The sequence below is a fragment of the Acanthopagrus latus genome, chromosome 13 (assembly GCF_904848185.1).
Source record: "Acanthopagrus latus isolate v.2019 chromosome 13, fAcaLat1.1, whole genome shotgun sequence".
NCBI lineage: Eukaryota > Metazoa > Chordata > Actinopteri > Spariformes > Sparidae > Acanthopagrus > Acanthopagrus latus.
This window is the reverse complement of record NC_051051.1, coordinates 12,248,060-12,272,792: the sequence shown is the minus strand read 5'-3', so window position 1 is coordinate 12,272,792 and position 24,733 is coordinate 12,248,060. Positions and strand designations below refer to the sequence as shown.

Sequence of the window (24,733 nt, the reverse complement as noted above, 5' to 3'; positions counted from 1 at the left end):
GGAGCCCAACACTGAGGTCCAAAGTCAGAAATTTGAGAATCCAATAAGAAAAGCTTTGTTTTTATGGCTGGAAAAAGCAACATGTAGAAACCACCTTAGAACCATTACTGGTATATGCTTACATTATTTTCACTCACTACAGTATATGTATATCTGAAAAGTGTGGAATGTTTTGTTGCATCAGTGAATACAAACACCTGTCAGGATGTCCATCTGCCAGTCTGGATGCATATTTGTAAAGCACGACTGCATTTCTGCAGGCATTAATAACACAAAACCTAATTTAATAAAATCTTAGTACTGGAATCTCAAGAGCAGGAGGGGTTTCCGGTGTTTACTGATAAAAAATAAAAAACACATTAGATAAGGGTCTGTACCATTAGTCCACAAGCGAGCTCAGAGTTCATGTAGCCTGCACAGTCCGAACAGGAAATGGGCAGTTCTCCTCCCTCGCCCTGGGACAGGAAGTCATAAAGCAGGATCAAATGCCTGGCACCGCTCATGGTCCTGCCGTATGAACAGCATAATGTCATGGGAAGTCATAGACTCAACAACCTACTCGAAAGCCGCAGCAATAACCGGAGATATGAAAACTTGATCCATTGAAAGTAGCTGGGAGTTTGTGGAGCGTAGATTCTGTACATGAGTTGAGAGGTCATCTCAGTATTACTCAACCCAACTGCCCAGTTTCTTGTGCATTTACATTAAACATGGAGAGGCCTTGTAACACTCTGATAAGTGGAGTGGAAGGAATATGGAAAGGTCAGCAAATGAAATGTGAAGAGAGGGAAACACGACAGCATGTCTGTTTGAATCATGACCTGAAACTACTGACCCGAACACCTTATTAGAAAGGATTCATATGTTTGAGTGCTTTTTAACCTGTTGAGCCACGTATTAACCAGGAATCATTCAAAATGAATTGCTTTTAGCAAACCAGTGAGCTAATAAAAAACTAACACAACTTAATGATGAACATTAAATTAACTTGCATTTATATTGTGCCTTCAAGTCAATCTACCAATCAAAGACCTTAACAACGCGTCAGATTAAAGCGTTCACAAGCATAGTCACATACTGATGGCAGAGGCTTCCATGCAAGGTGCTGACCTGCTAATCATGACTGATGAAGCACTTCCTAACCAAAGCTCCCCACAATATTTTTCTTACAAACTCATGGACCTGCCCCTGGAAGCAATTTGGGGTTCAGTATCTTGCCCAAGGACACTTTGACATGCAGCTGGTTCCACCGCTGCAACATAAATTAAACCTCATAAATCTTACTGTTATTCAACAGTAGCTCTCATGCACTGACTGAACGTTGTTCTTTATTTGCTTCTGGTCCACTTTACCACTATGTTTAGATATAAATCTGGATGCCATAAATCACATCTCTGCCACTGTACATCAGCTCATGCTTACATTGGGTCCAAGATCACAGTCTAGATAAGGTTACAGGCTAAAAGGACTATTTAAATCTTCCTACAAGCCTGGGAACAATACTATTAATAAGCATTTCCCTCAGACAGCAGTTTTCATGTCCACTCATTTTTTTTTCTCTGTCTAGCAGGCAAATTCATCATGTGTGTTTGTGGCTGGGGGCTTTCTCTCTTGACTCATACATGAACAAAGCTAGATCACCGAGCAGATGCCGCTGCAACACTCTAACATGCAAAATCTGCACGCAGGAAACCAGAAATAACAGCTGCACTACCTCTAGCTACTGATTAACAATCAGCTACTGTTTCATCTCGGAGGCAATACAAGCTAAGCACTAGGTATCAACCAAGGACTTGTGAAATTAACTATCTTAATGAACTTTCATATTTGTCCAAATGTCCTTTTATTATGTCTTCCTTTATTGAGAAAAGTGTACCCTCTTGAGTGTGAGAGCGACTGAGGCATTAGGGGCCAAGCAGAGTGTACAGTATAAAGACAGATCTGACAGCTTACTGAGGCATACACACAGATATGTAGGTGCTTCACCAAAGGGCTCAAGGACAAGCAGCACACTTGGAATGAATACACAGTCGCACATACACACTCACAGTACTTGGCTGACAGCAGGGGTGAGGCTCATCTTTCAAAAATCATAGGAATTTTCAACAGGGATGTCAATGAATAATAGAATGGAAACAGGACTGGAAAATACTGACAGATAATATCTAAACCTCATATGAGCATGATGGTCAAACCATTTGCTGTTTTTCTTTTAGGGAAGGCCACCTCACTCTGTCTAAACATCATTAGACCTGAACCGCTTCTGCTGATACAAAATGTTCTCTTCCGATCACGGGTGCTTTACGGAGCTTATCCTGGTTTTCCATTCTACAACCTCAGGAGGTCAGTTATCCTTCAGACACACTATACCACCAGATTCTTATGGGCGCTTCTGGAGAAATCGTTTAGAGTGAAACACTACAAAGTAGACAGGATGTTGTAGGGAAGTGTGGAGAACAGAGAGCTCACCCTGCCACACAAGTATCCATTTGTCCTTCGGAAGTATTTCACCAAAAACACTGAATTCCTACTATGTTTTATTTCTACCAAGACCAACCATAATAAAATTGTGTCTATTTGAGATACTACAACATATTTAGCATTACGTGTCTAATTTTCAAGATTGTTGATTGCTCAGACACATTCCAAACTTTTCGAATACTGACACTTTGGGTTGGTGGCCAACCCAAAGTGTCATTATTTGATAAGTTTGGAATGAGATTCAACAATCAACTAGCTCATAAATGAGATATTTAAAGCCACAATTCAGCATAAAATAATACAGACAGTAATTATAATTCCATGTATTCCTGGTGCTGACCACTGCTCCACTGTCCTCCCCACAATATCTCAAACTTCCTAGAAGAAACAAACTCTCATACAGAACCCACTGATGATCAGCCGTCTGCGTAATGAGGTGCAGAACCACAGTGGGCAAATCCTTGCTCAATCTCAGACCCCAGTTATGGCCATATGGAAAGCATTGAAGTTCCTGCACAATCATCTTGTCTAAACAAACAGCTGAAGGGAGATCATTTTGACAAAAGGGGCATTGAGTAAACCCTACAACTTTATACCCTATCACCAGCTTCCCAGGGATGGTGCGGAGTTCAAAACGAATGCAGCCCCAAGCGAACGACAGCCACAGATGGATAGCCATCAAATTTTACTGCTGTAAGAACAGCTCTGGTCCCCCGACTGGCCACTTGAAAGCCAGAGCGGTCTCTCCACGCTGGGACACAGTGTGTTGCTGAGGCCTATTTACTTTAATATGGGACGAAAGGCTGCCAACAACAACAAGAGGGATAGGGAGAGGGAGAAAGTATTCTGGTCTCACTGGGTTTGGGGGGATAAAAAAGACAGTCGCATCTGGTGGTCAGAGACTTGGTTCTGGCAGTGATGTGAAATCTGATTAAGAGAGAAAAGAAGGCAGAGCGACACTGAGTGGTGTCTCTGTAGAGCTTTTCCAGCAGCCAACCAAGGACTAATGAAAAAAGTTTAGAGTAGAAAGGGAATGCTAATTTAAAGGAATAGATTGATATTCATGGGAAATACACTGATTTTCATTTATTCAGTGTTTTAGACGAGAAAATAGATTCCACTTTCATATAAGTCCATTAAATATAAGGTTGCAGCCAGCATCTAGCTGGTAAGCTTAGCTGGCAGGAAGTCACAATCCAAGCTAAAGAAATAGACACTTCACTGCCTCTAAAAAGAAATATTCCAGTTGTTATATGTTGTTTTTTTTTGTACAAGTTAAAGATGGTGGTAAATGGTGGAAGTCTGGTATTGTTAGCTTTGGACAGAACCAACTAGAACCAAGAACAGAAAGAACCAAGAACCAATGCACTTGTTTAAAGTTGACTTTTGGTTGGAAACAGTTAATGAACAGCAATCTCTTATGTTAAGGTTCAACATTCAACATTTGACGTCTCCCTCTGGCGACCTTAGTAGCTCTGTAAGAAGGTCATCTGACTTCCTCTCTTGCTCCCAACAGACATGAGTCAAAATTACTCGGCTGCTCGAGGGCTTCATCACTATAACAAATGTTCAACAATGTTGTTTTGGGGGCATTTGGTGACAAAAAAATAGCCCTGGTTATCCCAATTTACATGATACAATGCTACTTTAGATGTATTCTATGAATTTCATATCAACAAGATTCAATTACCAGCATGGAACAGAAAGTAAACCCTAGTAACAGAAACAAGGGTAACATCTCCAGGCAGGCTTTAACATAAGGACACTCCTCTGTTGACCACATGGGGCTTTCACAGACCCACAGCTGAGGTGAACCCCAGACTAACAATGGGTTGAGCCTCGCAGTGTGCTGGCAGGCAGAGCAAAGCATGAAATGAGCTTTGCCCCTCACCAAGTCAGACTGGGACCGTGATGAGAGGGATGAGGTGAATCTCTTCCTCCAATGTCATCTGTTGTCTATAAATCCACAGCTTGAGAGCAGGCAGGGAATGTGTGAATGTGGAGTTTAAATGCGATTTAGAATGACATATGACTGGCCTGAGCCAAGGAGAAAAGAAAAAAATCTAATTTAGAGAGGCCAAGGATAAAAAGAAAGAAAAACTGTTGGTAATGAGAGCAGTAGCAACAGGGTTAATCACAGAAATGAGTGATCTGTCTTTGATATTGAATGAAATATTTTTTTTCTTGGTGTAGTCTGCTAGCTGTAGTCCCCAACTAAAATCTGGATAAGATGTTGATTGTTTTAAGCACAGCAGGGTGACAACGACACTGAAATGTCGGGGTGTTAACAAAAGTCAACTTGTCATCATTAATGACCACTTTTTGCTTCTGTAACAGCAAAGCCTCTGAACTGTTCCCTCAGACACAGGCTCCAAAGCTACAAAGCAGCTGAAACAATAAGAGACATGCTGAGAATTATTTGATAACAGCCAAGTTAGCTGATCTTCATTGGTCAAAATGTAAAACTTAAGCTCTTATGGCTGGACTGAGAGGCTCTCATAACCTCTCACGGTTTCTATCTGAACTTGAATTGAAGCCCTCCGTGTTCAAATATGACACTCTTTGTATTAGCTGATCCCTCTCCTTCAGACTGTTTCCAATTATTCCTGAACCCTGACTCTTCCACTAGACAAAAGGGCGGTAGTAAATGTGTTGAGAGATTCACGGCGTCTCTCTGGAGAGCATTTCATTTCTCGAGCTGTGATGAGATCCTTTGTTCTCACTTTAACTCTCAGCATCACATAATTGGCCACCATCTGGGGCTCTCATTCCTACTGTCCTCCTCCATCTCCTTCTCCTCTGTGTCTCTCCAACTGGGCTCTCCACATGTGCCGCATATGCACGTTCATGGTAGGAAGTCGTACATCTGTTGTCAATCCTTAACACTTCCCTGAAACATTATGTAACGTTATAATGAGGACCAATTACAAAGCCATCTTGCCCTCAACATTTCCGAGGTCTGTTGGAGAAAAATGTGTTATTTTCTCTTGGAGAAAAATACACTGAGGGATAAATGGGAGGGCGAGGGAAAGAGAGACAGAGAGATGTGAAGGAGGTCACACACACAGTTCCTCTGGCCTTTAAATGGCCTTTTTATATTCCCACTTTATTCTTTCACCGGGTCCCCAGTCATCTAACAGCTACAGCGACGCTTTTCTGCTTTGCTCTTCCCACGCGGTTCACAGTTCACTCTTTATCCTTTGCAGATTCAAAAGGCTGCCCAACGCCTCCAACTTGTAGCGAGTCCAGCAGCTTGGATTTTAACCAGTTCTGGCATTTATTTACTCAAATGGTTAGATTCTGAATTTAGTAGGATTCTGTTCATCATTTTTAAAAGCTACATGCATACCGTTGCATAAGCAGTTTGGATCTAGGGAAGGCAATGTGGGTCTTTTGGTCTGTTCAGGCTGAAATATTTCAACAAACATCAAACGGATGGCCACAAAGTTTAGTACGAAGGTCCCTGAATGCCTATTCTCTTGAGGTTGGTGGAATGAGGGGACAGTTTTGGATTTAGTAAATGCCTTAAAAAGTACTGGATCTATTGTCATGAAATTTGCTTTAGACATTCATGGCTGTCTCAAGTTCTAACAACTTTGTCCTATAATTTGCTTTGGGTGCACTTATGGAGCTCAAGGTACAAGTCCAAGGGTCACCAATTCTTGCTACTATTAGATGCACCAATCGCAATTTTCTTGGCCCATTCCAATTTACGATTTTGTGTGTCAGTGTGTCACCTTTTACAATTTTATAATTTTATAATTTACAGCAAACACTTTTGCAACCTTACTTTAATGGAAAATTCAAGTGTAGGTGCATAATATAACACTGACTCTCAAATAGCAAATAAAAACAACACATTTTGAACTCTTTTAATGGCCAGTTATTGAATTGTCTAGGTTAATTTTAGCTCCCTCTTATGTGCATCTCCACAGTTTATACTGGTATATCCAAGACACTTACTGTGTAAGTAACACAAGCTCCTAAGCACAAGCTCCTAAATTTCCTGGTCTGGTTCAGACAACAGATCCTCACCCTCAGCATAAATGTGCAGTTCAAACCCCTTGACCACAATGTTTTACTTTGCCCCCAAAAAACAGGTGCAACAGATAACAACACATCCTGTCGTCAACTAAAAAAGCGAAGAGAAGGGCTTTTTGAAAGCACATCTGTAGATGATGTAATGACACAAAACTCAGAAAGAATCTAACACTAACTTGAAAATGAGGCAAGAGCACATATTTTATGACATAAAATATTACGTTTTTTCTTTAGATCGACTTGCATCCCATTTGGGGGGTGGGAGACACATGTTGTGAAAGGCACCCAAGCAGCCACTGGTCATGCTGAAAACTGGCAAAGATTGGTCCCTGGCCAGACAAATGTTGATCAAATGTGTCTATTTTGACTTCACTCTTCACATAAACTAGATTTGGCAGGTTGGGGGCTTTTCCTGTTCCACTCACAAACAGAAAAAATGCGGGTATCTCCAAGTTTGCATGATCTGAGAGTGCATGTAGTTATTTAGGGCATGCGTATCCCAAGTGGCAGAGAGTGGATGTTTTAAGTGGGAACAAAGGCTGTCTAAGTGAGGGCTGTGACGGAGGAGCTTCTTTGTAGGAAGATGACAAGGAAAGACTGAAAATCCATCAAGAAGCTGCTATCAGCTCCACTGATCAAGGATCGTCTGATGAGGAAGTCGGCTTAATTGGGACTCATCAATAAAAAAGGCACCATATGCTCAAAAACAGGCAGGCTATGAGGGACGAGTCTCATTAAAAACCATAGAGAGAAAAAAACACAACGATAGGGTACATAAAGAATAAGCAAGTTTAGGGGGGAAAGAGCAATGAGGGCTTAGATGAGCATTGTTGTTGAATGAACGTACACACTCCATTAATCTACGACCCCCACCCCAGCTAAAAACGCAGGAACAAGCACCTCACCAGACAAAGGAGATGCAAGCTAATAAACACCGGGTAATGTAGCAGGCTAACGTTATTGATATCATTTACAATGCATTAGCCCAGCACCCATTTGTGCGTATACAAGGTTTATCTCCAGGGGGGCTGAACACACACAGCAGAGTCTCATCCGTTAATGTGACAGCTCTGTGTGTGCGTGTGTGTGCATGTGTGTGTGGCCGCAGGGGGTGTGTAGGGTGGAAACATGACAGATCACAGCCCTAAATGACAGCCGGCAGAAACAAAATGGATGGCACCATATATTAGACACTAATTCATATTAATACCTACACACTGAAGCATGAACACACACATTCCCTCTCTCTCACACACACACTCACACACCCTCATTAAAATCGCTGAGCTCAATGTGCAAAACAAATACTAGATGAAATACCATGGCGTTGCATGCCCCAGAGGCAAGACTTTCTTTAACAGAAATTACAGAGAAAAAAACAGTCTCTTGGGAATCTTACCATCAGTTTCCATGGAAAGCAAAGGAAAAAAAACTGTTTTGTTCCCCATCAGTGTTAATTCTGTGCTCCACTGAAACAGTTTTATTTAAGATGACTATAAAATACAAGAATCCCAAAAATTGCACTGCCAACTTCCTCACCCAACTGGTTTCGAATTAACAATTAAAACAATTAAAATCGCCTGATCATACATACTGTATATATAACTGACTGGACTCACCAGGCTGTATTTGATTCTCATGACCGCCTGATGTTGGCGTGATGTTTGAGAGATTAGATCAGAACTTGAGGTGTGCACTTTTCTGCACTGGCTCACGAGCTTCACCACCAATTCTCCAGATGGCCAGCCTGCCATTAGCTCAAACAACGGCACTTTCACCAATAAACCCTTCACGTAGCATATAAATGTCAAACTTTGCATCTAATGCTGCACGTAGTGGGAAGCGATTTGGCTCTTAAGTGGGAATGAGAGTGCAGATAGATGCTCGCCCTAAAACTTTACAACCCCTCTGCACCTGTAGTTTTATAGTAACGTCGGCTAATGCGTGCACCCCAGTCCAGCTCCTCTGCTAAGAGCTACCAGGAATTAACAGATTCATCGCCCCTTTCTCCATTTCGCGGCCGATGCCCAACTTTTCTGGCTCCCGTCATCTCCGGGAAGCCGTTCAAAACGATCAGATTACTGCTCACGGAGGGCTGCGCTCAACCTGGAATACATACCAATAAAAACAACCCCCAGCGTTGTGCAGAGGGAGGTGTGCAAGTGTTGGGAAGAGAAGGGGAAGAAAGGGTTGAGAGGTTGAGGTGGTTGTCCTTTTGCTGGGGGCATTACTGGAGATGTTATGGGACTCATGACGCATAATAGGATCATCAGATGCGACAGAACAGGACACTGCAAAGAACATTTAGTTCCTCAGTGAGATAAGCAGCACTGTGGGGACAACAATGAGTGCAGCATGTGGTGTTGGCTGTGATATCACACGTGTTAGACTTTCAGGCCAATCAGCTCACTGGTATCTATGTTTCTGAGACAGGGGTTTTTCAAACTTGATTGACAATGACTGTCTCTGACACTCAGACACAACTGAGACAACAGTACTCCCCCAACACCCCCTAATTATTCTTCGCCTTCCTTTGATATGGTCCATAATCATTCTTTAAATATTGAAACCACAGTTGCAGTAATTTGGGATACTTTGCTGGGGATGGGAGGATGTAGACAGGAAGAATAATCTTATCATGGAATCGATATGTTAGCTGCGAGCTACACCTTGAGCACCTTTGGCACAGTTAAAAGCATGCTGAATTCACTTTTAGAAGATCCTGTTTGCAGTGTACCAATGGATACACAAGCTACTATCACTGGGTTACTTATATACTTAGGAAAACTTAAAAAAACATTATTACTTCAAGGCAACTTACATAGTTGTAAGAAGGGTTTATTTTCCTACAATCTCTAAGCAGATTTATGGACATTTCTTTAAGATGGACATAAGTGAAATGATCCTCGAGCAGTGTAAGTGCTGAATCAAAAAGTATCTGTATCATGTCTGTGTGTGCACGCATTTAGATGCAAATTGTTGCAATCAGGCACTAAGGGGTTCTGAAGTATATTAATTGGCTCCATGAGCTGTGTGTCACAGCCTCTTCTGAAGCTCCAGCTGTTGAAAGTGTTGATAAGATGGCCATACTTCAACAACTAACTTCCTGTTGTTCTTAGATCAGCAGCATGCATCTGTCTCTCTCTGTTCGCACTTTGATAACCTCTGCTCCAAGGAAACAACCTCAGGGTCAACCTAGAGCAATTAGTACTTAAAGTGAAATCCCACGTTCTCGTTCAAACTAGTCTTCGACAGTGCAACAGACTAAGCGACTGAAGGGGCTGGTGGGAGTATGAAAGACAACACACTCTGCCTCTGATAAGACGGGATATAAAAATTGTGAGAGGTGAGCCGAGGGGAGGCTGGGATGGGTTACCAGATGAAAGTGCTGCTGAAGCCGGGTGATATGATGTGTTCCTGCTACACAGAGAACCTAAACAGTTACATAACTGGTCCTCTGAAGACAAGTACTGCAAGCTACAGCCGACACATAAGGCCCATTGGGGAGAACTCATGAAGCAAACCAGCAGACTGTTTTCTCTTTCCATTCGTAGCCAGCTCAGGACTCGATGTCCCTTCATAGCAACTCTGAGCACACTGCTGGCAACCAGAGACCTGTAATGCATCACACCGGCAATTAAATGTTATCAGAAATCAACAACGATTCTAATTAAAAAAACTTCCATCAAATGTAGTGTCAACATCTGACATCAAACACAATAAAAAGTTTTAGATTGTAATTGAGGTCACACCATGTGTGCAAAAGTTTGTTTAGCCTGAGGACATTAAGTGGTCACATCACAACACTATCAGTGACAACATGCCAAAGAAATCACACACTAGAAAACTTCTCTTTAACTGACAACTTTGGCAACTATGGATCAATTTTGCAAATTACTTGCCTGAAGACATTTAAGAATCCATTTCTATCGTCAGTTTGAGAGACAGGGGGAGAGTAACCCCCGACATTGTTGCCATTTAATGGAGGATTAGAAACGTGACCTCATGAGATCAAAGGTTATCTGCTCAGGGGATGAAGGGCTGGAATTAAATGGTGGTATTTCCCCCTGTGGACAAGCAACTCAATCATGCTAACATGGGTGTGCCATTGACAGACAACACCAAGAATACACCTCCTGCACATGAAGGCATATCACAGAATAATGCACCCAATATCCTGCAGGTTTCCTTGGAGACTATCAAAATAAAATCTCTGGCCAGAATCCTAACATCTTCTGACGATTGAGGCGATCAACTTTCTCATCGGTAACAAAGTGGAGTAACAGCAGTGGGTAAAAAAAGAAAACTTCCAGCCCAATATGCCCATGTACGGTCAGTCAGTATTTCATGAGCTTGTTAAATAAATCAGAGGGTCTCCAGAGAGGAAAGCAAAACACTGAAGGCTCCTTCTAAACTAAGCCTCACCAGGAAAGCAAACAGCTCGGGTCCAAGTGAAAGTCTCTTTAGGTATGCACTCTGGACTGTGGAGCAGACTGAAGTCCCTCTGGCTTATTCTTAAAAGTGCACTGCTACGCCAAATCCATAGAACATTAGATAACGCCGTGGAACGGTGTGACATCAGTTCCACTACGTCTCAAAACATTGCAAGTTAAGGGAGAAAACAAAGGAATCAGCACTTAAAGGGAAGATAAAATCTAAAATATTAGTGTATTTTTCTGTTTGACCACCACAGCCCTGTACTAGCATTGCCTTTGATCACTGACACTGTACTGGAGGGCTACAACTAACCATTTTCCTTATTGATTCATCAGTGCTTTTTCTGTCAATGCACTGATTAACTGTTTTACTTCTAATGCAGTAAATAGTGAAAAATGTCTATTATGGTTTCCCACAACAATCTGTGTAGTTCCTTTAAATGTCTTGAACCACATTCCAATAATGTCAGACATTTGGTTCACAAACATTTATGACAACGAAAAGCATAGAAACCTATCCATTTAAAAATAGAGAAGCAGCTAAAATTTGTGATTAAGTTTTTGCTTTAAAAATGATACAATTATCAAAACAGGTGCCAATTTCAATACATTGACAAAAGAATTAAGCAGCTCTAAGTTGATACAATAAAACAAAAATCATCCACAGCTTTCTCCACCAACTACACTCCCCGAACCCCAACAACCCTCTCTACAGTGCACACACTCACCCACCATTCCCACCCTCCCAGACTCTGGGATAGAACATGCCATTCTCCCTCTCCATTTCTATCCCCATATCTATTTTCCTCTTCTCACAGCGAGCCAGCAAACATGTGGCGTATTTATTTGTGTTTTTTTGGGGCGGGGGGGCTGTTGCTGGCTGGAAGTGGATGTTCCCAGCAACAGCAGCACGAGCAGCTTTTGTTTCTCTGACTGGTAGCCACACCAGAGAGGGTGGGTTTTACTGTCATGTAAGATACAGTGCTGAACCATTGATGAACCACTGCATGTCAGGATGGGATGGCCCTCTTTAACTAAGAAAGGAGAAGTAAATGGTGTTCATCTGTCTGGTTCTGCTTGAAAAAATCTGAGTTTAAACCAATGACATGCCTTGTTAAATAAAGGACAAATTCACCAACATACTAATGGTTAACTGAAGAAGTAATTTGTTTCTGCATGCACACACCAACTTTGACACAAATGTGCACAGATACATACATGCACGTGCAAAATTATATTTTTAATCCTCTCACAGGTCAGCAAATCTGACTCCTGACCCAATTAACCCAAATACGCAGCCAACGGTAGGTTGAATTATTTTCAGAAATGAAAACGGCTGGTGTATATCCATAGATTGATATCATTGTCATACAGGAAATGTGTCTATTAATCATTTTAGAAACATCCAAGGTCATAATAAAAGTAAATCCAATGCCACATTAAGATGCATTGACACTGACTCGTATTTCCATACGCTCTTCAGAGGAAGTCAAAGGCAACAATCAGGGACACAAGCCATCAAGCTGACAGAGGAAAGCATGGAAAGTGACAGTAACAAACAGAAATGCTGCAACAAATATGTCGTGGGAGTTTTCTTCCATTCATAGACTCTTTGAAAGACAGGCAACAGGAACTTGGTTCTGCAGAGAAACAACCAACTCACTCAAGACAAACATAAGGTTTACAAGTCATTTCTGAGATGCATCTTTTCCTTTAAAATGCTACGTTGCGTGACTGATTCATGTCTGCCCCACTTTCTCTCAATGTGAGACGGGAGATTTGTATTCCCAGCGCAACTTGTCACCGAAACTGCTTTTACCTGCGACTCCAAACGTCATTCTAGCGGCAACAAACAAATCTTCAATGATTGACATGATCTTCTGTTAGGTTTAGAGGGTTAAAAAGAAGGTGGTTCAAAAATAACCGGCTTCAAGCTCACCTCTGGCACTGTCACATGCATCATTTGAAGAAGACAACAGGACATTAACTGATGATGAGAGCTACCAAAGCTCTATCAATTAAAGAGGAGGAAACTACAACGGCAGCACTTGGACTGAATTGCAGTGAAAATGACAGGAGTCAAGCTTCACTTGACTGAACGGAGTTTCCAAAGAAGTTCTGGAAAATTGAAAACATGACTCCCCGCTCTGCAAAACCTTAAACAAGGATACAGAGTAAAGGACAGCTTTTTGTCTTGATACCAAGAAACCACAGATTCCACTGTGCAGGCAGGATCGAGTTAACAAGACCGAAAGAAAGATTTTTCTGGGAATGTTTCTCACAACCTGACTGGGGAAATCCCCCTTAAATAAACTCTGTCAGACGATTAATGCAACCAGCATCATTAGAGGCCACCACGACAAAACCGCTCCGCTGTGCATAGGGGCTAGACAGCCAATTAAAATGAGTCACACATTGGGAAATGTCCCCAAGAGGACACAGACGTCTCTCTTTGTCTACCCTTGCTTTCTGTAACGGCCTGTCAGCAGTCGTTCTCTTACCTGGACTTGCCCTTTTCCCATGATCTTGTCCACAATCTCGTTGTCGTCCTTATTGAGCATGCTTTTGTCGTAGCACTTCTCGTAGCACAGGATCCGGAGGTACTGGGAGCCCTCCAACTCTATCTCAAATTCCTGTTAAATGATGGGAAAACGATGATTAAATATTTGAAATTGCAGAGACAAAAAAGGAGAGATTAGCACTAAAGGCAACATGTGTTGGTGACTGACTTCGTTCCACTGTGGCTCTGTAGTGTCCCTGAAGACGCGGGTCTTGGCCTTGCTGACAAAGTATCCATACGAGTCCACTTCAAGGGTGCAGTATAGATCTAGGAGGGAACACAGGACAGATCCATCAAGAAGACTGGAGCCCTGAAGAGCACTAAATAAACAATCAGCTTTCTTGTCTAATTGTGTTTTGCTGGCGTATATTTTGTAACCCTGAAGTTACACGTCTCTGCTAATCACATTTTTATAATAACAGGGCAGTTTGTAAACAAAAAAATCACTGCCACACTGCTTATAATTACATGTTTATTTTGTGCAATATTATGTTCATATGTATATGCAACTCTATTCTATTTCTTACATTTTAATTATATTGTTTATTTTTTACTACTGTTATTGTTTTTTGTAATATTACTGTCCTTCGGCTGCTGTGGTATACAAAACACATAAAGGAATACTGATTCTGATTCTAATGTACTATCTAGAGCAAAGATTTGCACTATTGGATGTTGTATATGTTTATGTACCTTTACGTTGTTTTTCTGTACTTTAGGGGAAGCCAAATTCAAAGTTTCACTTTTTTTTTTCTTTTTTTGGTTGTTGGATGAATACATCAGGTACAAACAATTCCTGGGTCAAAAGTGTTTAACGTTTATACAATGACAGCAAGTGAGTGTCTTATTTTGGTACCAGATTATAATAAATGCGCACTTAAAAGATGAAAAAAAAAGAAAAGAAAAAGAAAATGTTCCACTGAAGTAAAACACTCCTTTAAACTGTCAATATGCTTTAGTTCGTCAGCTGACAAGACATCAATCTTCTGCCTGTGTACACACTCAGGACCAGGCACCTCCTCAGATCTTTACATCCTCATACCACAGCCGTCGCTCCCCTGGGATCAGCTAACACTCAGTTCCTACACGGAGCAATTAAGTCTGTTAATGTGTTTCTTTAAAACGCTGCCATAGAAGTTCCAGCAGACCTTGCTACCGCTTGTGTGTAAAATGTCTATAGTATGTCACTGCAGCCTCGACCAAGTCCCTGGGGTTAACCTCCATCTGACAGCATGATGGATGGATTGTACTGCTTGACCTTTCACCGAGAACGTCACCGAGATTGGGCGAGGGCGATAGAGACATGAGTCTTATATGCATATCAGGCAGACACACTTGCAGAATGACAGAGAAGATGTTTACACTGCAACATCAAACACACCAGCTCAACCTGAGGATAGGTTTATGGAGAGACACCAAATTATGCCTGACTGGAGCAAACACTTGCATATGTAGTCATATAACTATCCCTAAAAGGGTTATACAGTATACTGGAATGTCATTCCATCTGGTTTCATTCGTTCTTTATTTGTTTTCTCAGCATCCTGAATGACTCGGGCATAATTACTCCCAATGAGGAAGAGATTAGCAGCCGTAGTATGAGGGAAGTTCGGTGAAGGGGAATTCAGTGTGACCATCTGGAGGATATTTATGAAATGAAGCAGTTATCGTACACTTCCGCTACATACAGGAGGCATAACAGCACATGTCCCCCACCTCTGGTTCGACATCTGACTTCCCAAAAAGTACACAAACTACCTGTCAGAGTCGGGACGGAAACTGATTCAGCTGGTGTATGCTTGTGCACCCAGCTGTAATTCACTTTCAAAAAGTAGTGAGGGCACTTGTTTGAGATTTTACTGTTACTTTTTTCATCTAGCCGCAGAGAAGAGCAGTGTTTTCATATTCCTGAGCATCTCCCAGCCTTTTTTTTTTTTCTGGAATCTGATTTCCTCTCCATCTGAAATGGGTTTGTGTGCCCAGACCTAAAATTCAAACAAGGCCAGAGAGAGCTTATTTAGAGAGGTCTCTTTGTGTCTTCGCACTGGATCCAAAAGGAGCTATATGAGAAGTAGGACGGACTAAAAAAAGGCCTGGAACTCCATGAGTTTTTATTTTCCTGGCAGGTCACCATCAGGCTCCAACTATGAGGGGGATAAACTGGTCAGCATGGGGTCTCTGACCTCTAAATGCAGGGGTTAATGGATGCCATCCTTTTCCATCTCAATCAACTGGGGCCTGCAGCCCTTGTGGCATGAGTGTGTTCTTATACAGGGGGCTAATCTTTGCCCTAGGCTGTGTTGAATACCGGGTCAAACTGCGGGTTCACAGAATTAGGAGACAAGTGATAATCAGTTAAACTAATCAGTGTCTCCACCGCTACAAGTCGCCGCCGACAGAATGGCTGACTGTCTATAAGTTTAGCTGGAGGGCTTCAGGAGAAAATATTCTGCTAAGAGAACAAAATGAGGAGGGAACAGGGCATAATCAAATTGTTTTCATAGAATCCAGAAGGAGAAAACTAATAAAAGCATGGGGAGCAATGAATGGGAATGCATGCAGCCATGACTGGATTAGATTACACGTAGAAAAAGCAAAAGAGTCATGAGAACATGTGAACAGTAACTGCAGGGTTTTTGTCTTTACTTTTTATGGGAACAGTGGCGGGTGATGAAAGCTTTGGTTCTGATTTAAGCATAGGACTGTGAGAGCTACAAAAATACATCTGTTACATAACTTTCCTTTGTCTTGAAGCCACTGTTCATTTATACCATTATTGATCCATCTACATCAAATAAAAATCAAGTTGAAATCTATTTCAATGTTGCTGAAAAAGCTCAGATTACTGTGATTTCTTTCAGCTTGCACAACTGTTGGGGCTTGTCAGCATCAAGTTGCAGCAGGTGTTTTTTGGAAGAATTCACTATTCACTTGTTGGTGCTGTTGTCAAGAAATACACTTCTTGATACTCCAAACGGTTTCAGTATTCAATTTCTGCAGTATCGATACACCAGTATCAGCTGCACTTTCTCACCATCTCTCCTCTCCGACAGTGAGTTGACACACATTTTGAAAGGGCTGATCTAAAGAGAAAACCGTCAGTCTGTCATCTGCAGCTGCTAGCCAAGAAACGAAACGTTTGACAATCTAAAATTTCACACCCTCAAAGTTATGTCATTGTTTCCCCATGGCATCAAAAAAAGGTACTGAATGAGGATCTTTCAAGGTGTTGTTTCTATTCCAATATTGCAACGAAACAACTTTTCAGAGTCTCGCATCCACGAAAATAAGCCGAGAACAAAGTGAACGTGTTATGCACCTCTCTACTAGGTCATGTTTTCCAATCATTTTTTTCTCTGCAAGAGTTTTTTGGGAAATGCTCGAGTCTCAGCTCCCTCCTCTGTGACCCAGTTTGACTACTTTGCCCTGGGCTGAATTTAAAGCCCTTTCCCACTGGGGGGGATCATTGTGACATATATAACACAGCTCCAATAAGATATTCTAGTACATTTTTTTGTGATTTTTCAATCAAAGATGAAGCAAAAAGAAGCGATGACTTCTCATCTACTCACTAATCTGCATAACTGAATAATGGCTGTTATTGCCAGTTATTATATGATAATGACCAGGTGTATTAAAAGAAAGCACATACTGTTCACACACTATTAATGCAAAGGCGCACAAAACTGTGTGAAAATCCTTGTACACTACACATGGCCTGCAGGGGAAGTCAACACAATGACAAATGACTTAAGCAGACAGTGAAGGAAACAGTACAAATAAAACCACATCCAAGCTCTAACACACACACACACGCACACAAGCACACACACCGCACAACATCTACAGAAAAAGGCAAATTTGATGCCATCATTAAGCTACATCTGGAGGAAATTGTGTAATTTTTGTAATTTGTGGTATTGGAGGGAATCACACAGACAGAAGAAACAGGATTTTGAACACAATGTCTCCCATCAACTCTCTGATCTCTGAGCTGCCTTCAAAAACATCCGCCCATGAGAAAACGTTTCCTGCCAACACTGGACAGGTTTCACAATCAGGATTCTACAGGAATATTGAAAAATACAACAACCATAACACACTGCTAACACAAACTGGCACACATTTATTACCCTAAAAGTCAGCCAATTAAATGGAAAACAAATAACCTTTTCAAAATACAATGTTTGATCTTGATGTGTGCATTTAGGTCTGTAGTGAAATAATTTGAAATAATTCACAAGCACATTAAACCATAAGTTGCACGGCTTGAAACGGAAGTGTGTTAATTTGACGTAATTGGATCAATAAATTCTTTACACTTCATATCAAATGTTTTATTGACTAGCAGTAGTGGTAAATAAAACTGTCATTTCAGCATCACGGGCGCAGTGTACTCCCACATATAAACAATCAACCACCCACGCACACACACAGCAGTTTTCTAACCTAAAAACACAGGTGTTCAGTGGCAGCGGTGGTGTTCTGTGGGTACAGCTGGTGACTCTATAGCACAGAAAGTTCTGAACACAACTTCATAAAAAAAAAAAAAAAGTTGAGCTGTTTAACTGTGTTGTGTAAATTGAACTACTACTATAACTGAACTGACAATTAATTCTAACTATCCAGTATCATCTTTTTTCCATCTTGCTCGGATTTAGGGCTGCAAGGTACCATTATCTTCATTGTCAAACATTCTGTTGATTGTTTTCCTGTTTATTTGAGAAGTTGATTGGTCTATAAAATGGCCGACAATGGTGCAAAATATCAACCGGTGTATCCCAAAGCAAAAAAGACATCTTCAAATGTCTTATTTTGTCAAAAAACAAAATATATTCAGATTACAGTCATAAAGGAGAAAATAAACCAGAAAACATTCACCTTTAAGTTGCTGAAATCAGAGAATTTACTCAAACCGACAATAAGGAGGGTTTGTTTGTTTACTACACCTGGCACTAGTGGGTGGCATGGGCGATCCAAGTACTTAGAAAAAGAAAAAGTGCAGATAAAGTCTCTGAACCTTTGCAAACTCAGTATGAACACCCCAAGGGATGTGTGTAAATGCTATTTCAGAGTTTCAGAGTTGAGTAAACAACATTTACGGTGTGTGCATTCACTCTCCACAACAAGCCTGATAATTACATTTAGCTAACTTCTGACCCCATTTAGAGGAACATTTTATTTTATTTTGACAAAATAATTACACCAGCTACAAAGCCTCCTTGTACATTAAACAGTGTATGAAACAGTAATTCGTTTGAGGGATAAATGCCACTGAAATGGCCATTATCATCACCAGCATACTGACCCTTAACAACAACACAACATCTACCCCACACTACCTCCATTGCTTGCATGCCCCACCCTGACTCTATACGCTTCACTGGACACGCTTACAGCAAACTGTATCAGTGAAACTGCCAAACTTCTCTCCACACACACACACACACACACACACACTTTCTTTTTTAAACCCCTCAGCTCGCCATACTCCACCGAGGATCAAACAGGCTTTCAGCGGAGAGAGCTTTCCATTCCATTACCCGGGAAATTCTAGCGAGCCAGCTTCCACGTTCTAAAGGCTGTCATGGTAACTGAGGAAATCACATTGCTTCATCTCTGTGTCTTTTCCAGATTTTTGATATTTGAACTGGTGATTGTGCAAGAGGGCACAAAGTGTACCGCGGCACCAGCTGTCCAGTATGGACACAGCCCTGCCAACATCACACTCGAGTCCACTGATGATAAACACATACACAGCTGTATCTGCGCACATTATTATACAAAGGAACATTTGTGTACGGTAGGCAATAAATCAGAGACAACTGGCAGTAAGTTTGCCAGCACTTCACTCTCAAAATTGTCCCCATCTGCTGTGCACAATCTTTCTCTTTTGTTTTTTTTGTGCAAGCTCTTTTGTGTCATATTTGATGTCTTCTAAATAAAAACAACCACAAAAATTCCACTGTGGCTTCCACTTCTCCTCTGAATCTATTTCTCCCTGTGCTGTCCTCTATGCTCTTATCCTCCATCAGTCCATCTGGCCATCTCCCGTATTGGGCCACGCCATGATGGAAACTGCATGTGCAGACTGCAGTGACTGACTGGATCATGTGTTTTGCTGGCAGGCGCCTCTGTGCAAAGCAACTATGTGTGAGGGGATGCTGAGGCAGAGCGAAAAAAAAAAATAACAGAAAAAAAAAAAGCCGTTTCTGTCCAACTTACTTGCTGACTCCTTGAATCCTTTGGCAGAGTGAACAATCACATGCAGAAAGCCGTACAGGCCAGGAGTCTCCTCATCTGGAAAACAAGCACACAGCGCAATTAGTCCCTTTCCAAGCGTAAATATGGTGACGTATTGTATTCAAAAAGCATTCAGAATGATTTGTGTAAATAAAACAATGCAAAGACAAACAGTCATTGTGAATTATGACTTGTAAGCCACTCCTGCACATTGTATCTCCATAACAACTATCATGAGGACAGATTGTGAGAGATAGATTTACAGACAGAAACTGAAAGAAATTCCCCTCTGACTACTACTGTATCTGATGAAGTCCTTTCAGACAAATTTCTGCTGCAGAGCCCCTAAAAAGTAGAAACATTCATACACCTAAAAAACGTGTTATATATGTCTATTTAATTACTTCAAGACACTGGACCTCATGCAAGAACAGATTTCGTCTGCACGTACAAGTGATTCAGAAACTTATAGCAATTATTTTGGACTTTTTCCCTTTAGTCAAAACAAACATCACAAGACACACCAGTCAAATACTGATGATGGACTAACTTCATTGGGATTTTGACGCATCATCATCATTATGGAACTTTTGCAAAAAATCTTCTCACTCCAACAACAGCCTCTTGCTCTTTATGCAGGTCCTGGTCCAGTATCCTCCTCTGTTTCACCTGACAGTATAACACCTCCAACTTTAGGCTATAATATTCTCTTAGATGACATCTCCATGACCGTCACATCCCTTTTTACCATGTCTCACATTAGTCATGTGTAATTTTGCTTCTGAAATGTGTTTTTCAGTGTCTATCTTCAAGCCAAACCACTTCATTTTCATTTATAACACAGCTACGCTTGGGACTGGTTATTTGCAGCTGTACTATTGATCTACAGTGTCAATAAACCTTCAACACAAAACATCCACTTACTGCTACAATAGATTTTCTTACAGTCTCAAATGCACTGTTGTCAACATGTATGTATCATTATTCACTGTCGCTGCTGAGGCCAATATATATTCTGCTCCTTCTTCATAATGTGTCAATGTAATTCCTGCATGCTGTACATTATATATATATAGATATGTATACATACATATCATGGACATAATCCATCAACACCATGCATGCTTATTTATCAAGTACTCATCTTTGCACTACTAGTGCTGTTTACAACTCAAGAGCAATTTACTTGCATTCAGTCTTTTATAGTGTTGTGCCCCAATACACTGCATACACAACTACTTTCTTTCCACATGCTAATGTACAGTACAGTTCTGACCATTTTCTATTCTATCATTTTTAATCATTCTTTACCTTATTTGTTAAGTTGTTTATTTTCATCCTCGTTCCTAGCTATGTATCTATTTCTGTGTCACACAGTGAGATTGATGTAAATACCTTGTATATGTACACATACTTGGCCAATGAAGCTGATTTGGACTCGCATTTGAATTGTTTTGTGTCCTCCAATGCCACTTGTGAAACTAAACGTTTCTGTCTGCTGATTTATCTAAAGTAGAATGACTTTCTAATCGTCTGGCAACATTTTTGTGCATGAAACCTGACCACAAACTCAGCGGAACACGTAACGCTGTTATGTAGCTATGTGGCCTTTATTTCCTGAACATGTACCGCCGCGTGAACAAGTGGCAGTTATGAGGGATTGAGGACATGCAGTGGATGATTTGATTAATCATCAATCAAGATTTAGGAGCATAAAAACTTAAATTATTAACTCTGGGTAACCTAATTTTCCTGAATGTCTGGAGCCATTTAAAAAAATCTTTAAATGGGCTAATCAAAATTGTTCAGTGGGAGGAATGCGTGCTTTTCATCCATTTCAGATTGGGTGGTCCAAACTGCGGCTAAAACTCATTACTAAAACCCACTCCAATAACTGTTCTCACCCATTGCAACATTCAGGCACCAAGTTAAGTTTGAGAAAAAACACTTTTCGGCCAAAACTTGAACACAAATACACTAGAAATGTCTGAAGAAAATAATTTCCACTTAGCGTTCTACAATAAGTTAACTGTTATTACAACCTTTTGTCAGATAAGTATCAGACCTCACATCAACAAGCAGTCTTCTGCCATAACAACTGAGCTGGCGGCCGAGTGGAGGGTCGTGGGTGGACGTTTGTTGGGTGGCCTGATATACCCCCCATCCCGCCAACATAAAGGGGATACACTCTCGCTTAGGTTGAGGCCTGTGAAGCCTGGCTGTTTCCTGGAAAACAAACTATGATGGAGGGCTGCAGGGCTGTTTGGAGCTCCACTGTTGGCGGCTTAGTGGAGAGCAGTCAACTCCACGGGGGTTGAATGTGAGAGTGTGTGTTGTAGTGAGAGTTTCACACAGAAAGGGTTCAAGGGTTCAGCTTCGAGGTGGCCTATGTGCTGCTTTTAGAACAAAACTGAGGTCTATTTTCTTAAATAATAATCTAACTCCTACAATAAACTGTGGAAATCCATTAACTTATGTTTGGTAATTGATAACTATCCTACCAAAAGGAGTCAAATGAAAGTGAGTATTTAAGGCTCCCTGCAATATCATCCATCCTCTTAGTTATGAGAAACATTCCGTCACCAGCTGGTCTCCATTTAAACCCTACTGTGCTCCCTGCATCGCATGTCAGCGAGGTGTGTCTGTGTATGTTGTTGTTGTTTGATTATGATGTGGGGCCCGAGCTCTGTTTTAACACACAGGGATATTACCTCTCTGGAAAAAAAGATGACATTTCAAACAAACTTAAGCACAATGAAGGACGTGTTTCAGAGCACAAAGTTGGGGGTTTCATCAAATCAGCCGCGCAATTTCACAGACAAGTAAAAGCAGTTAATGTTATCATCCAAACTACTTCAACAGTGAGTGAGTCAGTACATGGTGAGACTACACAATGCACATCAAGTAAATTCTGCTATTATTAAAAATGGAAAAGTCAGTCAGATCAGATCTTATTTGGAGCAAATCAAAGGATAAAAAAGAATATCATATTGTTTTCACAGCTAAAAACTCTAAATGCTCTGAACAGTGAATTAAAATTTGAAGGACACACTGGCATATACTTGATTATCACCATCCCATGATGACTTTAAAGCAACAACAAAAAAAAAAATCAATCTAAGTAACTTACTGGATGGGAATTAAAAATCTGGAACATGTTCAACATTTCAACTTCCAGAAGGAAATGTCATAAATACAGTATTTCATTACTTATCCTTGCAGTGAAGAACACAAGCTTTCTAGCACCATTTGCTGTAAAAATATAACATAATCTGTCTCGACCCAGTTTGGGAGGGTGTTTGCAATATTTCACATGATTCCTAAACAAACTTTGTTCACATTGTCAAGTTAGAAACACAGCTTTGGGGCAGCTAAGCCTCTGGAGGTAGAGTGGGTCATCCACTAATCCGAAGGTCGATGGTTGGATCCCCCTGGCTGCACTTTGAAGATACATTACTAAACCCCAAAAAGCTCTTGATGGCTGTCTGTGTTTAGCCTTGCCACTTGTCTTAATATCTTTATCATGTCATAATGCATGATATAAAATGGCTGAATCTGCCTTTCTTCACATTGCAATTCCTGCAATGTCGATACTGATATCGATGTATATTGTCTCAGTCCTCAACTACAAATCTACACGTGTATAAACAAACTGGCAATTGATATGGAAACATGCTGTCTTGTACTTGGACCTGATGTGTTTTATGTTTCTATTATGTTTTGGATAACTGAAGTAGGAACTGGATAATTAGCATGAGCACAATAGGAAAAGAAGCACCCATCTCTGTAAAATAAAATAAAAAGTCACAGCAAATATACTTCACTGTTCAGCTGCTGGCAATTGACATCTGAAAAGGCTCAGAGCAACACTGACTTCTTGTATCCCTTGATGTACACCAGAATGCAACATAAAAAGCAAGATATTCCGGGATCTCCACTTTAAACGTATTGAATGTCAAAACAATGGTTGACTTGCAGAGAGATGCCATTGTATGAGAAGAAAACTTCTTGTCTGTATGATGCCAAAAAGATTTTTAAAAAGAATGCCTGTCAGTGTCTCTGAAAGCTCTCTGTCAAATGCAGACGGCTCTTTTGGCATTTGAGGAGATCAGAACAGGTCGGCCAGATGGCTTTAATGTCACCACCAGCCACTGAAAGCCGTGCAATGTGGAGATCTGGAGCAAAAACAAACATATAGGAGCTGGGAGCTCAGCGCAGGCCACTGTCGACACACTGCCTGGCATTGACTGCTACAAGCTAGATGGAAAACATATTGTAACCTAGATACTCTCCTGCAAGGCCCCCTCTCTCATTATGTGGCTTTTTGCAACAGGGGCTTTTGTGTTTGAATTTTAAACTCAAAGCAGAGCGGAGAGGAAGGAGTAACGGGAGACTGTATGTGTTTGTGATTGGAAAATGAAAGGAGAAACACACAAGGCGCCCAAACATAAGAGGAAAAGCATAAAGAAGATATTGTGTGTGAGTGTTCCTTACCGTCTTTGTTACTGGTGACAGGAATGTTGTGGACAGTTCGGAGTTTGAAACAGGAGCTGGTTAGGACCTGGAGCTCAACAGAACTTAGGACACATGCCTGGAGATCTGAAAAACACACAGCAACCGCACGGACACAAACTCTTACTTTTCTGCGGTACAGTGCGTATAATGTGGTTCTAGAAGAAAACAGAAACAGTCAACAGAGCAATTGTATTCAAAGCTGGTGTTACCTTTCTTCTGGAGTTTCTGGATGCTTTCCCTCCACTCTGACCTCTCGTAATCAGAGGAGAGGAGGAACAGGTAGCTCTGGATACAAACACAGAAAGCACTGTTAAACACATCAAGGATATCACCTCTGCGCTAAAATCATTACTGAAAATACATTTAACAAGAATAGTGCTGATTATATAAAAAAAGTAGAAAGAAAAACTATTTAAAAAAAAAAAAGTTACAATGTAATCATCTCATGCTGTCAAAA

The 24,733-nt window shown here is 41.0% G+C and overlaps 1 protein-coding gene across 4 annotated transcripts in view; it reads right to left on the bottom strand.

Moving 5' to 3' along the window:
* The window catches only part of abr (ABR activator of RhoGEF and GTPase), a 127,649-nt gene that overhangs the window by 26,926 nt on the left and 75,990 nt on the right, over window positions 1–24,733 (bottom strand). For all 4 annotated transcript variants that reach the window (XM_037120251.1, XM_037120252.1, XM_037120254.1 and 1 more), the window contains 5 exons: window positions 24,486–24,561; window positions 24,256–24,360; window positions 19,744–19,818; window positions 13,688–13,785; window positions 13,460–13,591 (listed from right to left, as the gene is read on the bottom strand). In XM_037120251.1, coding sequence (XP_036976146.1) covers window positions 13,460–13,591; window positions 13,688–13,785; window positions 19,744–19,818; window positions 24,256–24,360; window positions 24,486–24,561 — 486 coding nt within the window. The remainder of the gene's footprint in view (window positions 1–13,459; window positions 13,592–13,687; window positions 13,786–19,743; window positions 19,819–24,255; window positions 24,361–24,485; window positions 24,562–24,733) is intronic.